The sequence below is a fragment of the Sus scrofa genome, chromosome 9 (genome assembly GCF_000003025.6).
Source record: "Sus scrofa isolate TJ Tabasco breed Duroc chromosome 9, Sscrofa11.1, whole genome shotgun sequence".
Taxonomy (NCBI): domain Eukaryota; kingdom Metazoa; phylum Chordata; class Mammalia; order Artiodactyla; family Suidae; genus Sus; species Sus scrofa.
The window spans coordinates 18,750,430-18,768,515 of record NC_010451.4 but is presented as its reverse complement, the minus strand read 5'-3'; the positions used below and the strand labels follow the sequence as shown (position 1 = coordinate 18,768,515).

The following is an 18,086-nucleotide window of genomic DNA, read 5'->3' as shown; positions in this document are numbered from 1 at the left end:
GCCTTGTTCCCCAGGGAAGGGAGACCCCGAGACGCTTAGTACTTGCCCACGGCTGCGTTGCTTCTACCCCAGCGCTGGGATGGCCGCACGGGGCGCAGGGGGCAGCGATCGAAGCGGCCGCTGGGTCTAGGCTGTCGCTCCATGTGCCGGGTGAGCACCGTGTTCGGGTCCCCAAGCGAGCTGCCACTGCCGCAGCTCGGAAGGAATGTCCCCTGTTGTTAAGGACCCTGACTGTTTTACACCAATGATTTGCCACTGCAAAGTTGCTTGCACCAACAACACTTTGTCGTTGATGTTTGGATGCAAGGTAGGACGAGGTTCATGTCTTTTTAATGCATGCTGCCTCCCTTGGGGGAGCAAACAATTCCTTTTGTTGTTTGTTTATGTGTCTGCCTGTTGGGAGAGTGACAGAAGCTACGACTCGCTCTGCCCTCTCTGGGAGTCGGCTGGGTTTGGGGGCCCGGAAAGCGCACTGATTTTCCGGGCGGCGGATGTCGGTTTGATAACTCCGCCGTGACAGGACCCTGGTCTCCTAGAACAGATAATGTCTCGGAAAGGGGGCGCGTTAGGTGGCTCTCTTCTTATATACTTAGCTAGTGACTGGGCTTCTGGCCGCTCATCTGCCAGCTCCTGAACTCGTCACAGGTTACCACCACCCCGAGCCCCGGACCACTCACGACCCATAGTCAGGGCTCGCTGCGGTGATAGATGTACTTGCGATGGAATTGAACGTATCAATTTGCAATTTGGCACTTTTAAAGCTGAGAAGCCTATTTATTTTAGACAGAAAATCTGGAGCTAAGCTCGTGTTGCCCCCAATTGTGTATTTTTCTCTGAGCTTATACAATCCACTTGAAAGCCACACTCAGAAATGTTATCCAGAGGTGGCGTGATTACTCAGTGAGTTTCTAGTGAATAACTGTCCCACCCCAGATTTTTGTAAAGGTGATTGGTGTTCCCAATGAAATGAGGTTTGAAGGTTTTTGAAGCAGGTTACTGTTCGTTGCTCCTTGTCTGAAACTTTTTTAGTGGATTCAGTTGTTCTTTGTCTGAAACTTTTGGTGGATTCAGATTCAGTGAGGCACCCCCCGGAGAAAGAAGCTTAGAACTGGGAATTTGAGCAGTCTTAGCCCATGAATAGCCAGTTCATGTCCCCTTACTCCTAAGTACACACCCATCACTTCTTTTCATTGGAAAAAGGGGGAGGGCGGGGGGAGTTGTCTTGCTTATTTGTATAAAACACTTTTGTGGCCACTGTGGTGACTCTAATTAGAGAAAAAGACCATCATATGAAAAAAATGAAAATTCACTTTTGTAAATGAATAAAAATCACAAGGTCGCTATCGTTCTCAAAGATAGTGCATTGGACACTGGCAAACACCTTAGACAGTAAAATTAATGAAACATACACATTCAGCTCCATGGATAATTCTCAGAGGAGGTGTAGGTTTAATGGAAAAACTGGGAGTCAGAATCGTGAGTCTGATATGGCTATGACTAGAAAATCTCTCTTCTTTGAGCCCAGGTTTTCTTCTATAAAATGAGGGCTATGGTTGAGATGATCTGTTGTAACATTCTCCAGGGATGTTTTCATAAAATCATGTAATAGTAAAGTCACTGTCAGAGACTTATGTTTTTTACTGAGTATGATAGGCTGTACCTTAGAGCTGGTTACCAAAATATTGACCAGACTAAAGAGTAGCTAGATATTACTTTTGAAACCCCTGAAGAGGTCTGAGAGTTGTTGAAAGCGTCTGTGTTCATTGCTGTCAGGAAGATGTATGTGATCGAATAGCACCAATAACTAACTTGTTAGCTCCTCTCCTCATACAACCTGCCACCCTCCCCCTCCCCCCATGCTTCCCTACACTCACTCTTTAATTATAGTGATAGCAGCATCTTAGCAATGGCTACTGTTGAAAATCCATTCCAATAAACATAGGAGAATTGTTTTGCAGTGTAAAATGATTATTAACAAAGGTTAATTATTTGTCATGGGAAATTCAATGCAAGCTAATAATCAAATAAGATCAGCTGTTGGCGTGGAGAATGTTGTTGAATGTGCACTCAATCCTGGACCCTCAATAGAAGTTTCTTTCATACTATTAAGTTTTCCCCGATTTTCAGACAGTAGTGAAGGGAATCGGTAATGATTACAAGCAAATGTTGTTTTGTTTGTTTGTTTTCTCAAAAAACGGGAATCGCGTTAGTTCAACTTCCTTTAAGTTCTCTTCCTTTTGGTGTTCTGGTTTATTAGTTTGGGAAAGAACCATGTCGATAGAGTGGAACACCTAAATCCCATGTATTGGTAGATGTTATTCTTTGGAAAAGAGTCAAATCTCTATGAAAATAAATTAATACTTTTAGAGGGTCTATCCCACTTACTTTTGCCAAGTATTTGAATAAGATTATTCTTAAAAGCCCTATATAATGGCATTGATAATATAACCTTACTTAACAATTGGTTAATTGTTTACTGGTTGATGTAAGTCTCCCACCTTGGAATCTTGGATGTGGAAGGAATAATAGCCTTTCTCTAGTGAAGCTCTTTAGCACTACTTGACAGATGACACCTGAACGTAATGTGGAAAAGTTGCATATTGTATAATTTTGACCAGATGTGCCACTTACTATGTAGATGATTTCTCTAAGTCTCAATTTTCTCAAAGGTAAAATGCTCACCATAAACTACTGCATTACCTATTTCAAAGTCAATGAGAGGAATGCAATTTCAACGAGATGCATGCAGTGTTTAGTATGTATACTTTCATTAAATGATTGATACTTTTATGTAGCCTTAGTTATTTTCATAGCTCCGCTGAGGGGACCCATCACCTCAAGGGTAACACTTTTATTGTTAGGGTAGTTCTTTGGATAAATTGTTCATTTTTGCTATGGGCGTGATCATTACTTCTCTTAAAGTTATTTTCTCTAGGCTAAGTGTTTATATAAAATGTAGGAACAACTTAAATATTGATAAAATATTCATAAAACAAAATAGGTTTATAAAAATGAACAAAAATCTGATACAATTGTTCCATTCAACCCACAAATGTTTGAGCAACCATAAAATGCTGGACAGCAAAGATGGCAATAAACAATGTTTGTCCCTCTGATCTCATAGTCAAATATTGTGTAGATGGCTATACTAATTGCAGTAGTGATTTAAAGAAAAATATAAAATAAGGATTTTAGCTGAATCTTTGAGCAATGAAAATAGAATTTAAATAACTGTTGGGGAAAAAAAAGCTCACAGAGCTATGTCAATATGGAGTCTCCAAAATACATTCATATTATCTAGTAAGTTTGAAAATAAGATTATTAGGATGGATATTTATTTTCTTTCCTAGAAGATATTTAGCATGGCAAAGTCTAAAACCATGTTTGTATGTAGATCCAAACTTTGTCTGTTTCAAAAACACTTTAATTCTAATTATCCCAAACCCAGTAGTGGATTGAATGGTGCTGAGTAACTTGAGCTTTTAAGGCAGAGGCCCCAAATAATTTTATTTTGTCACTTAGCCATCTCCAGGGCATCCCCTGTTGCATCCTTGTTGTCATTCAGTTTAGTTAACTGACCATATGACTTATGACTATAAATATGAAGTGTCTTTCCATTCTAGGCTCTATTGCAGGCACTATGTTTGGCATTAGAAATACAAATATGCCACCATTCCTTTTCTCTAGGAATTCCAAATCTATTGAGTGAGATAATGTCACTCTCTTCCCTAAAAATCAGAAAACCACAGTCTCCTCAACCTTAAGGTCTCAAGAAATGAAAACACCATTTTTCAAAATAGCTTTCCCATTGTCACAATTCTTTTTGCCCCAGTCCATATGGTATTACCATATAATGCTGCTTATGGGGATGGACTTTCCATGGAGAAGCAGGCCTTCTGAAAGGCTTTTTCTTCTCATGGTAGTATCTGTGTTGTTACCTGAAAAATAGGCATTAGCCTTATCTTTGTGTAACTTTTCTCCACATGCAAAGACCCAAATTCTGAATATAATTTCACAGCAGTCTATGTATTGTTTCTCTTTTCTTTTCTTGCTCATTGCTGAATTGCAAGGGTCAGCCACCCCTGTGTGTCCCCTTCTTTTTTTCTACTCACCATTTCCAAGTCGAAAACATAAAAAAATGGAATATTATTTTCCCTAGTATCTTAATCATATCTATCATTTTCTTAATATTCTGTATTCCCTAATGAAAGTACTTTATAAAGTCTTACAGTCTCTGCAGTTACTCCTTTGCTTAAAAAACTCAAAATAAGGTGTTATTTAAATATGGCTCATATCTTAGGGAACCTCTTTCTTCTCCCAAAAACCATTTGTTAATGTAACAGCTCACCTGAATCAACCATCACATCCATATGCACATCAGGTGTCTTTAATGTCCTATTTGATGGATTAGGATAGGTAAACATTCTTGGAAATGTTGTAGAGTCCTAGAACTTGCATTTTCCAATGAATATGTAGACATTGCAAAAACTGCTTTACCTCTCTCAGGGAAAGAATCATTGTAGAAAGCAACCTCCCTCTTGTCTATATGGTGACTCTCCCCAGAGAAAGAAGAATGAGAATCAGGAAGAGGTTTAAATGAAATAGAATAGAAAAAAGAAAAGGGTATCAGGAGTTCCCATTGTGGTGCAGTGGAAATGAATCAGACTAGGAACCATGAAGTTGCAGGTTCAATCCCTGGCCTCTCTCAGTAGGTTAAGGATCTGGCATTGCCGTGAGCTGTGGTGTAGGTCACAGACACAGCTCGGATCTGGCATTGCTGTGGCTCTGGCTTAGGCTGGTGGCTACAGCTCCGATTAGACCCCTAGTCTGGGAACCTCCATATGCCGCGGGTGCAGCCCTAAAAAGACAAAAAAAAAGAAAGAAAGAAAGAAAAGGGAATCAAAAGTAGGAAGAAATTCTTCCTAGAGAAATAAAAGAATTCAGCTTGATTAAACATCTGCAAAAGTTAGACACTATCCTAGATTCTTTACAAGGGTTATTTTTCCAATCTACATACTTATCATACAAACTGAGAAAAGAAGAGTCACAAGGGAAAGAAGGAAAGTAGAGTGAGATGATGGGAAGGGAGGGAGACATCAGAAAAGAAGAGAAATAGGAAAGGGAAGTGGGTACCCAGCCTCCAGAGGGTACTTTACATTCTCCCAAGATAACAGAGCTGTCAGCACCTCCCTGGTGGACAGTTCCCGGAGCCCTGAGGCATTCTCCAGCCTCTCCCAGGCCTCCTTTTCCTGCCTAGAAAGTCTCTGTGGAGGTTTTGTTTGCTCATTTGTTTATTTAAACATAGCAGACTTTGTTATAAAGGAGGATTTTTTTGATCAATATATCATTATGTATATTTTTGTCATTGGTAGACTAGTGTTTCTGTATGTGAATAATTTGAATATTGTCAGTGTCTGACTATTTTGGTATGTTCTTTATGTTTATTTTAAAGTAATACATGCTCACAGAAATAAATGTTTAAAAACGTAAAATCAGAAATAAAACATATTTTAGAAAAAGCTGTTGTCCCAAAGGACTACAGATAAGACTCTTTTAATATTTTAGTGTATACTTTTCTAGTTTCTTGGTACTATTTTTTTTGTTGTTGGTCTACATATACATTCATTTAAAAATATATATATAGTTGTAATCATATTGGGTTTGCTTTTGAGTGTTTTAAAGTTATATTAGGATTGGTATATATAGTTAGATAGATGTATAACAAATGACCATCCTTATCTTCATCTACTTAGTATATGGGTGTACACAAATATATATTTGTATACTTATATTAAAACAAAATAAAATATATATCTTTGGGAATACTCCTTTTTTGGATTTGGAATTATTTCCTTTGGATAGTCTAGAATAAGTAGAATTACTCAGACATATTTTAATTTTTCTTTTCCTTTTTCTTTTATTTTTGTTCTTTTTAGGACTGCGCTCATGGCATATGGAAGTTCCCAGTCTAGGGGTTAATTCGGAGTTACAGCGGCTGGCCTATACCACAGCCGCAGCAACGAGGGATCAGAGCCACATCTTTGACCTACACTGCATCTCATGGCAATGCTGGACCTTTAACCCACTGAGCAAGTTCAGGGATCGAACCCGCATACTCATGGATGCTAGTCGGATTCATTTCTGCTGCGCCACAATAGGAATTCCCTTTAAATATTTTAAAACTCATAATGATTGGTATTGCTACATTCATTTTAAAGATGGAAGTATGAATTTGCACTGCCATAAGTTACTTTATATGTTATAATATTACCTAGCTTTAAAGTTTTCCTCTAGTTTGTGGGTTTATAAATGAGGTAACTAGTTTGTTCTCCTGTGAGTAAGATTAAAACCTCTGTTTTTTGGGTTGTTTTTTTTTTGGTTTTTTTTTTGGTCTTTTTGCTATTTCTTGGTCTTGGGCCGCTCCCGCGGCATATGGAGATTCCCAGGCTAGGGGTCCAATCGGAGCTGTAGCCACCGGCCTACACCAGAGCCACAGCAACGCGGGATCCGAGCCGCATCTGCAACCTACACCACAGCTCACGGCAATGCCGGATCGTTAACCCACTGAGCAAGGGCAGGGATCGAACCCGCAATCTCATGGTTCCTAGTCGGATTCGTTAAGCACTGCGCCATGACAGGAACTCCTAAAACCTCTGTTATACTTAGCATTAATAGGGGGTCCAATGACCATATTGACGTGTTCCTGTTTAAAATACACAATACACAAAAAAATCCAAGTGTTAAAAATGAGTATATTAAATTAACAGATGTTTACATTGGAGTTCCTGTCGTGGCTCAATGGTTAACGAATCCGACTGGGAACCATGAGGTTGCGGGTTCAATCCCTGGCCTCACTCAGTGGGTTAAGGATCTGGCATTGCCATGAGCTGTGGTGTAGGTCACAGATGCGGCTCGGATCCCGAGGTGTGTGGCTGTGGCATAGGCCAATGGCTACAGCTCCGATTGGACCCCTAGCCTGGGAATCTCCATATGCCATGGGTGCAGCCCTAGAAAAGACAAAAAGACAAAAATAAAAATAAAAGAATAAAAATAAATAAAGTGAGGATATGGGTGACAAAGAAATGATTAGTGCCCATGCCTCCTGTAAAAAGCAAAACAAAACAAAACAAAAAACAGATGTTTACACTGTCAAGACATTCATCCCAGTCTCAATACATACACACTACCCTTATGCCATGAGCCAGATACTATTCTATATGCTTTACAAATGTAACTCACTTCATCCTTATTATATTTTAACTTTTAGAAGTGGATAGAATAGTTATCTCCATGTTAGAATGAGGAAACTGAGGCATACAGAATTCAAGTAACTTACTTAAAGACACATAGCTTTTAAGTAGCATAGCCAAACTTTGAGCCCAAGCAGCTCATGTCAGGGCGTATACTCATTTCCAGAATTAACTATATATAGGGTTCTTTCAAAGAGCAACTTCCTCTAGGGACCTTTAAGTTAGAAGTCCATTTGAAAAAATATAATTTATACATACCTTTCTGGACTAACTCTGAATTTAAATGTAAGACATAGCGGTGAATGGACTCAGCCTTATTGTAAAAGCTTTTTTTCCCCCTTCTTTTTAGAGGAGTTTGATCTAAAGCACTATATCTTATAGTTTTCATATTGTCATTTTCTATAGAAGGTTACTAAACCGTCTAGATAGGAAATTATTTTCTGAAGATCATACAGCATGTCACAGAGCCATAGCTGGAATCGGGTCTCCTAATTTCTAACTCAGTGTTATGTTTCTATGCCATGACCTGTAACCATCAACTAGAAGTTCTGAGAGTGAAGGTGAGAGAAGAGAAATTAACAAGTTCCATCTGTAAAAAGCAGGAAAAGATAACACCTTGCTTCCAGGACTGCCATAAGGATTAAGTGATATATAACCTACGAAAACATTTAGCAAAATATCTGGAATGTGGTAAGTATTCGATACATATTTTTGTCTCTCATTTTAAGGCTATTTCACAAATGTGCGAAAAACTTGGAGACTGTTGGTCATCACCTGAACAGTGCTCTTCCATCAAGTACCCTGAAATTCACTCATCAGCAAATGAGGCGTACTCTGACCTCCCAACACACTGTTAAAGTGCTTAAATGCCACAAAAGTTAGAATCAGAAGTTTATGTAATTCATACCAAAGAAAAAAATCCTAGATTAAATCTGACCCAGAAAGAGAAAATGAAAAATGAGCTGATGGATGAAACAGGTGCTGAAGGTCCCAAAGAAGCAGGTTACATAGGCCTTGTGTCCCATTTGCTAAAGTGCTCTTGCCAGTTCAAGGTCCTTTTCAAATTTTATTTTTAATGGTAGACATTTTGAGAAAGAAACTCTAAATATCAAAAGATGAAGGTTAAATGATGCTATATAGTCACTAAAATATGTTCACAAAAAGGGATGTTGAGTCATAGAATTTGGAATCTTGAAAACCCTTAGACTCATTTTTTATATTTGTGATGAAGCCTCTTGCCTTCTCTTCACTTATAGATATCCAGGTAAAATTTCAGTCTATATGGTAAGCCATCTCCAATCCTTCTAAATTAAATTACCTCTGGATTCCTATGGCATTCAGTACTTAATGCTTGAATCTTAATTTTAATATTCAGTTGTAACTTTACCTGTTCTATTTTTCTGTCTAACTGTGAGCTCCTTGGGGGAGGGACCATATTCTAGTCACCTGAAAGGTTCAGTAAATAGACCTATGCCTGTTTCATACAAGGCAATCAATATATATGTGTTTTTTTAAAAATAAATAATAATGACTATGATTTTAGTAGAGTCGCAATATATTGAGCTATTGGCATTAATAATTCCTTTTGATTTGTGGCTTATAAAACTCCGTCAATTTGGAAATAAATATCTAACTCCATCATACTTTTTTTTATTATAAGCTGGTATTTTTTTTTCTTTCTGTCTTTAAGTTTTATTGATGTATAGTTGATTTACAAGGTTGTGAAAATTTCTCTTGTACAACAAACTGATCTGGTCATACATATATACATACCCATTCTCTTTCTGATTCTTTTCCCACATAGATTATCACAGAATATTTGGTAGAGTTCTCCATGCTATATAGCAGATCCCCTTTGGCCAATCATTCCATATATTTCAGTGTGCATATGACAGTCCCAAACTCCCAGTCCATCTCTCCTTTTCCCCTGCCCCACCTGTCCCCTTTGGCAACCATAAGTTTTTTAAAGTCTTTGAGTCTGTTTCTGTTCTGCAAATAAGTTCATTTGTATCCTTTTTTTTTCCTTTTGTTGAATTATTGAGTGAATTATATAGGTGCTTGTAAATGTTTGCTGAATGAATTAGTTAAAAAATAAGTGGTTTATATTCTGTTGTAGTTCATTTGTCATTTTCCTTTAGCGGTTTGCCTCTGAGAACCTCTTGTGCTATCAAACTTCCTAGAGTTTATGCTCCCTGAAACATAGACTAGGCATTACTCAATGTGTTGTTACTGTGGTATGATGGTTAAGTTCATGTGTGAACTTGACTGGGCTGTGGGGTGCCCAGGCATTTGGCCAAACGTTATTCTGGATGTATCTGTGAGAATGCTTCTGGATGAGATTAGCATTTGACTCTTCAGACTGAATGAAACAGGTTGGTCATCTCAAACTGGTCATCCAATCAGTTGAAGACCTGAGTAGAACAAAAAGGCTGGGCAAAAAGGAATTCCTTTTGCCTGACTGCTTTCACCTGGGATATCAGTCTTTTCTGGCCTTCCGTCTTAAAAGGAAATATCAATTCTCCTGGGTCTCAGGCCTGCTGGCTTTCAGACAAATGTGCACATTAGCTTCTGGGTCTCCAGCTTGCTGACTGTAGATCTTGGGACTTCTCAGCTTCTGTAGTCAAAAGAGCTGATTCCTTAGAATAAATCTCTTTATCTCTCTGGAGAACTCTGACTAATATACCTGGTGTCTAGGGTGAGATGCCTAGACATGTCATCAGTCATAGGCCATTCTTGTTTAGTAAATTATGGAGGAACTAATAGATTATAATCACCATGCCATGAGGTGGTGTTGCCGTTAAGCCTTTTTTTTTTTCTCAGAAGGTCGTGGATTCATTTCATTATAAATTCAGATGTCGTACAGTTGAAATCACTAGATGCGACTTTAATGATTTTTCCATCGATAGTTATATCTATATTTGCACATATGAATGTTCTTCTTAGCCTTATGAACACATTATACATTGCAGTGATGATTAAATATTCAATAATAATTTTTTCCTATGAAAATGTAAATGATTGGGTCAGATGGAATAAGAACATTGTCATAGATTATGACTTCTAGAAACAATAAATAATGTAATGTTTTTAACATCGTTTTTGTGTATGTGTGTGAGTAACTCCTAATATAAAATATATTACTTGTGATGTTGTTCCATTGCATTATCTTTATTAAAGTTTTACCCAAGTTTCTGAGGTTATTTAAATCATTTTGTTTGATGAGTGAGTACCCCAAACAATAATAATCTCTCAAAATCTGCTCTAATGTATTTTGACTGTCTTAACATCCACAATGCAGATTAAACCAACCAAGAGATAATGTCACTTTATTGTATCTCAAATAATGATAGCATCAAGTAATGATTAATGATATCACTTTCATGAGATTTTCAAATAACATGGTAGGTACTAGCATGTCAGTGGGCTTGCTCTCTAAGATTAGACTTTGATTTTTCTCTTGGAGCCATGTCTTTGACTAGCCTCACTATGTTTTGTAAAAACCTCCATTGGGGGGAAAGGTAGGTACACTTGTCCATTAATCAATGTCTAGCTTTCTCCTATCTTTTATATTTAGCATTATAGTGGGTACCTCATGGTCACTCAAACACGAGAAGACACAGTCCCTGTCTTGGGATTCTTTCAGTTTGGCTAATGAACCAGCACTAAGAAATACACATGGAAAAAACCATCAACAGGGTATGTTGGGTTGACTCATTGTTTTTCATACACAAGGTTCTGTTCTAAGGACTCAGTATAAATTAACTCACATGCTACTCAACATAGTTCCATGAGGGGAGTCATTAATCCTTAGGTGATACCAACTCTTTATATACACAACTCGTATCAAGTGAGGGTCCACAGAATTGTTCATATTTTAGAATAGAAGTGGTCTTTTACCTCCATACATTAGAAAACCCTGCTGGAGGCAAAAGAGGACAAAAGAATCAGTGATTGCCTTAAGGATAGTGAGGGAAAGAAAGCTTTTTGGAGGTTACTGAGATTAACTTGGGCTTTTCAAGTCTTTGGGCTAGGTAGGTCATAAAGAGGAAAAAAAAAAAAAGAGTTTGGCTTTGGACGCAGGTCGACCACTGGTATCTGTGATCCAAAATTTCTTTGCTAGTGTTGAGAGAACATGGTATCAGAAGGAAGTGGTGTGACATTGAAGGTATACCTTCTCTTGGGTGGAAAAAGGGAAAGGCAAAAAGAGGAGGAAGAGAGGAAGAGCGTGTGAGACCAGGCCTTATCCTGCCTTCTGGAAAAGCAGGAGATCAGCTAAGCCTGGGTGTGCAAAAGTAGGAAGCACGTCCTGAGGGTAGAGATTTGTATTGGAAGGTGTTGTGTGATTGGATTAGCAGTGTTGTGATGTTGGGGAAGCCCTTTCACTTCTCTGAGCTTCCATTTCCTCACCTATATAGTGGAGAAAAGATCTCTTTTGCAGGCTTGTTAAACCAACCAAATAAGAAAGCAATTTCTGCATGTGACATATAGTGGTCATCAAATAGATGTTAGTTTTCTTCCTCTCACTCCTTCAGATGCTGTCCCTTCCCATTACTGAGATTAACTTGGGCTTTTCAAGTCTTTGGGCTAGGTAGGTCATAAAGAGGAAAAAAAAAAAAGAGAGAGAGAGTTTCACTCTTGTTTCTATGAACATAGGATGAGAGAGCCTAGAAAGAGGCTTTTTCACTTTCACTTCTAAGATTCAAGAGTGGGGAAGGATAAGTTTACTGTGTGCATTCGAAAGATAGTAACTCTATTCAACCCACATTTACTGAGTGTCCGGTGTGCCATCTGAAGATTTTATTTATCATCCTTAGTGTATTATTGATATGAATATCCCATTTTCCCCTATTTGAAGTAATTCTGCCGTAACCCTCCCCTCAGGACTTTATCTTGGAGAGTCTGTGAGAAAGTGCTTCCAACACCCAAAGCACCTTTCCCATGAGCAGAGCATGGACTTGGTAATGTGTATTTATTATAGCGGTTGTTACCGGAGGTATCCGGACCTGAAGTTCTTAAGTTGATGACCCTGTGCCTAATATTTGCTGCCTAAGAAAATTTTGCTTACCATATCAGTAAAACTTCTTTTTTATTTAAAAGGCCAAATGGCCATCAGAAGGAAATACTCCTTGGGGTTCTGCAGCCTGACTAATTCCCAAATAACCCTTTCTTGAGTTCTATAAAATGAAAATATTTTCTCTCTGTGCTTGAGTCTTGTGCACTGTCCATTGCTGGAGCTATTTCCCCAGCAAATTGGTTGGTCTCTCAAGCCAGAGGGAAGAAAAAGGCTTTATAATGAAAATGCTGACAGGTTCTTATCTACAGCAGTAAGAGTAGGGATGCTATGATCTCATTTATTGTAGAAACCGGATGCCTGTTTTGGCTGAAGGGAGATCAGGCATCCTCCAGAGCACTGGGGTTTTGAGTCTTTATCTTGAAAAGTTTGCAAGGAAAAAAAAAAAAAAATAACTGGAGGGAAATTGGAAACCAAGTCTGTGCACACTGCATGTTTGTTCTTCCTGTAAAGTAGTAAGCTGAATTCCAATTAAGTTCTCAGATGGAGGCAGTCAGAGGGTTTAAGAGGCTGGAAATGGGGGCTGTGTATTTGCTGGCTGCATGCAGGATTGGCTTTTTGTAATGGCTTAATCTGACTATTTAGAAAGAAACTAATCTTGATCTTGTTTGTATTTTAAAATAAAGATCATTATTATATGGACAGCATTCTGAAATCGTCTTTTATCCCTTGATACAGCAGCACTATGAAACATATTTTATAGATGAGGAAACTAAGGTACATTGGGTTTAAAATTTCTTCATTAGGAAAAAAAAAATTTCTTCGCTAGGGATGTGCAAGTATCTAGTTAAAGACTATTTTACCAAGATATTATTCAGGTGATCAAATAACTGGGTGGAAATAGACTGGAGCTTCTTTTAGTTTCTTTCATATTCATACCTCCTAAATTACACTATGCTTTGCCCAAAGTCACAAGGTATGTAGTGGTGGCACTGGAGTTTAAGCTCAGATTTCTAATTGTAAGTCTCTCTTTTCCTTGTTTGTCCCTCTCTAAGCATTTCTTTGGGACTGACCATGCTTCCAAAGCATTTAACCAAGATATTTCTGGGATCCTGCCAAGAACAGAGGGCAGAACTGATGCTTGCCCATTACACTCATTCATGTGATCAAGATGAGTATGTTACCTATACTGAATCTTGAAGGGCTGAGGGTGCATGGTACATGGACTCAGAAAATGTGTACCGACTCAAGAAAATTGCATGTCTGCAATGAAACGGAGAAATATCTCAGATAGGAAGGAAAGAATTAGAGTTGAATGACTTCAAGATATTTGTCCCTTCTTGCCCATGCATTCCAGCCTCATGTAGGTAGCCCCTGGCCTGGAAATACAGTCTTTTTTGTGTTCCTGGAATAGATCGAAGTGAGAGTATATAGTTAGGCCAGATGAAAGCACTGTTGGTTTTCTCTTTCATTTTTTTATATTCCATTCTTAAGAGTATAGGCCTGGGATATTACCTCCCTACTTCCAGTCAAATTAGTTTCATCTACAGCTGCATTATGACTAATTTATACTTTTATAGTTAAGCCAAGAAACTCAATGTGAATTTGCATGTGCCAAAGCCCTGCTACTTGTCACAAAGATTTCTGGACGCAATCATATCCTTGAAAAATGAAAATTTTCATCTCTGTGTAAAGAGGGTTTAGGCAGTAGATTTTTGAGTTCTAAGGAAGCAAAGAAAAATTGCCCATAAAGTTGATTTCAGATCAACCAGCTTTCTGCAAACAAAAAGTCTAAGTGGTTCCTCACGTAATGGTATCTGTAGGCTTAGCTAATTTCTGGATGTCACCAGGCCCACATGCATATTTTTCATTCCATTCATATAGATTCGGGAGGGTAGTTCCTAAATTTTCTGATCAAAAAGAGCAACCCCAAATGTTTTATTTTACCTGGCACAGCTGGGTGCTTTGCAATTTCAAATGAGCATTTGGCATTGGTGTGTGTGTATAGAGAAATCTGTCTGGAAAACCCTAGATTTCTTTTGCAGATGTTGGTCAATATGTCATCTTTACATTTAATCAATGATGTTTTATTTTACTTAATTTTTCTCTGAAACAGTTTAGAAAAACTGTGCAGCAACTTCAATTTCACTGCACCTAAATTTTAGCAAATTAAGAGATAATGGGCTTAAATAGATTTACAAGGGTTTGGCTTTTTTGTTTTTGTTTTTGTTTTTTTCAGTAAGTACATATCGAGATTATTTCCTGTCTAGAGAAGCAGCAGATTTGCCAAAATTAGCTGGTCCCAGGGTATTACTGTTAAGGACACAACCGTGTTGTACCTTATAGATAATAGTTTTGAAGATCCTTTGTTACCAATCACAGACTCAGTTCCATTCATTTAATTCCATGTTAAGTTTTAGTAAATTTATTAAGGTGTTCCAATATGCCTTTCAGAAAACATTAATGAGATGATTCACATGGTATGTCTACAGCTGCTTACCTTCAAATGAATAATCCTGATATACTGAACAGTTGGAACTTTGTGCTAGGCTGTACCGAGCTTTCAAAACACTTTTTTTTTTTTTTTTTTTTTTTGCTTTTTAGGGCCACACCTGCAGCACATGGAGGTTTCCAGGATAGGGGTCAAATCGGAGCTACAGCTGCCGGCCTACACCACAGCCACGGCAATGCAGGATCCAGGCCGCATCTACAACCTATATACACCACAGCTCATGGCCACGTTGGATCCTTGACCCACTGAGCGAGGCCAGGGATCGAACCTGCATCTGCATGGATCCTAGTCAGATTCGTTTCTACTGCGCCACAACGGGAACTCCTCAAAATACTCTTTATAGCTGCTTTTGGCCATGAATCATCCAGCACCTTGTACTGCCATTTAATGATTGCATGTAAACATTCTACTTGCCGGCCCAGCAAGAACATTATTCATTTGTTCTGCAAATAAATTATTTATCCTCTTTTCTACCCTTACCCAGGGCCTTACAATGGAATGGGATCTTTCCAAGGAAAGAGGAGGTCAGAGAAATGTTAATAGTATGGCTAATCCCTGCTTATCCTTCGGGACTCTGTGTCTTCTCCTCATGAAAGATATTCCTGGCCACCACACCATCTCTCTGCTCCCATGGAGCTGTGAACTTCTTTCTTTCATATTGAGATGAATTGTTGCAAGGGTGTAAATACCATAAGGTGTCAGAGTCTGGGACCTAACATCTTGAACACTTAACTACTAGTATAGTGCTTGCAACATACTAAATAGTCAATATATGTTTATTGAATACATACTTTATGTAACCTTCATATTTAATTATTTAGGCAAGAGAGATCTACTGTTAATTTCAAAGAGGAAGACTGTGTCCTAGTTTTGTTAAAGCTTTGCTAGCTTCTCCCAAAATGACACCCATCATACTTTATTTTTAGGGTATTTTTAGCTGCGTATAATTTCTACTGAACTCCGTTTAGTGAAAGCAAAGAGAAAAAATGAGGTACTCAATGAATGTGTGTTGAATGAACAAATAAACGAATCCCTCAGTCCCCAGCACTGAGATGGAGAAGCTGGTTCCTGTTGTGGCTCAGTGGTAACAAACCAAACTAGTAACCATGAGGACATGGGTTTGATCCCTGGCCTCGCTCCATGGGTCAAGGATCCGGTGTTGCCATGAGCTGTGGTGTAGGTCACCGATGTGGCTCAGATCTGGCAGTGCTGTGGCTGTTGTGTAGGTCAGCAGCTGCAGCTCCGATTGGACCCCTAGCCTGGGAACTTCCATGTGCTGCAGGTGCAGCCCTAAAAAAAAAAAAAAAAAAAATTAATTTAAAACATATAAAATGTGCTTGGTGAATAAATGAATGGATAAATAAATGCCTATAAACATAGCATCCCATGGTAGCTTTATTTTGTGAGTTAGTTTAAGTCTATCTAAAACAATTTACAGCTTCCTAACAGCTGGAAGGGATTTGCTTTTACTTTTATTGGTTATAAACTGACAGTAGCTTTCCTCTCTCTGGCAGCCTCAGAATCCACGTATTGTCCAATGTCTTTAATAGAATTGATGATTTATAGTAAGACTTTTGAGAAGAGCTGATCGTGTATTTATAGGATGAGGCCTGGCATCAGTGCTGCCACAGGAACCTGGCAGCCTTGGTGCTCTGGGAAAGAAGATCACTGGAAAATTCCCCTCTGTGAGGTATACTCAGAACCACCATCTTTCCCATCCCAACTAAAGTAGAATTATCAATCCCAGTGTAAGTCCTTCTCAATTAAGTCCAGTTAAAAGGAGTTTATTTTCCATTTGTTAGCTAAACTACTTGGAATGCTTCATTCCCTTTAAGAAATTGTTCTGGCCAACTAGGCAGAACTGCTGAAGGCTGTTGCTAAGAGCAACCAGCTAAGAAGTTCTTAAATTAAACTAACAGGCCACCTCACATCTTTTCTAGATATGAGTATGTGCACATGTATGCATGCTCACGTGCCTACTTAAATAACAGATGCAGATGTAAGCGAATAAATGAGTCGTTACCTATAGATTCAAGTGAAGCAGGGCTTCTGTGTAAAAGAGCCAGTCAAGAAAAGGAAAACAGGAGTTCCCTGGTGGCTCAGTGGGTTAAGGATCTGGCATTGTCACTGCTGTGGCTCTGGTTGCAGCTGTGGTGAGGGTTTGATCCCTGGATCCTTGGCCTGGGAACTTCCACACACCACTGGAGTGGCAAAGAAAAAAAAAAAAAAAAAAAAAGAATTAATTAATTAGGAAGAACTCTCTGCTCATTAGAGTTTAAACCTTTTGAATATCAAAATGTTGCATATTTATAAATCATTACAGTGATATGAATTCTTAACTTCAGGGAGAGCATCCAGCTTCTGAATTCCACATGAGGGCTCAGACTCTCTTTTATTTAGGTATCCCTCTCCTCCACTGCCCAGCCTGATACCCGGCACATAGTAGGTGCTTATTAATATTTTCTGTATAGATGAAGGAATGACTGGCTGGATAGCAGTCCCTCTTTATCAGTGAGGAATTGGACAGAAATAAATACCATCCCAGAGGTTTAAGGAAAGAAACAGGTTAAGCTGGCCTTCAAGCCTTTACTCTGAAAACTCTGAAACGAAATGTTGTTTCTTTTGAAAAGTACTTTGCAGAACCTGCGTCTAGACACATCTTATGCCTTAAGAACTGGCATCTGTGACGATAAGGCATCATAGAGGTAGGTGTGGGAATTTGCAAATTTGAAAGATCTGGGTTGAAAGGAGCTCCTATCATTTATTAGTAGGAGGAAAATGGGCAAGGTGCTTAATATTTCTGAAGACTAGTCTTCAGGTACAAAATGGAAATGCAAGTGGCTTACTAAAAAGCATTATAAGAATTAAATGAGATTATACATTAAAGTAAATGCAGAAGCCTTAGCAGAGTGTGTGCTGAGAAATATTGACTGATAACCTTACCGTCACTTAATGTAGAGGAGAAAACAGTGTGATAATGTGCTGTCCTGGGAAACAGATGACATCTAAATAAATAAATTAATTAATGAAGAAGCAGATAATCTTGCCTAACCAGTTACTTGCGGCACCAGTTTTTAATCCATTTTTTAAGTTTATAAGGGACTAAAAAATATGGCTCTTATGGATCTTCCTAGCCCAGAAACTAATTTCCTTCTCTTCTTTAACACTGTAACGAAAATATCTCAATGTTGAAGACTTAGCTAATTTGCTGATGTTGATTAACTTCATTTGTATGCCTAAACCAGGTTTTCTCTAACCCTTGCTCTTGAGATCCAAGCATCCAATTATACGTTCATGTTTTGATGAAAGTGTA

The 18,086-nt window shown here is 38.4% G+C and overlaps 1 protein-coding gene across 7 annotated transcripts in view; it reads left to right on the top strand.

Moving 5' to 3' along the window:
• The window catches only part of DLG2 (discs large MAGUK scaffold protein 2), a 1,971,427-nt gene that overhangs the window by 778,902 nt on the left and 1,174,439 nt on the right, over window positions 1-18,086 (top strand). The window contains exon 1 of one of the 7 annotated variants that reach the window (XM_021102310.1): window positions 68-307. The exons of the other annotated variants lie outside the window; for them this stretch is intronic. Within the exon in view, the coding sequence (XP_020957969.1) occupies window positions 206-307 (102 nt within the window). The 5' untranslated portion in view covers window positions 68-205. Of the gene's footprint in view, window positions 1-67; window positions 308-18,086 lie in introns of those variants that run through there. 7 annotated transcript variants of the gene reach the window in all.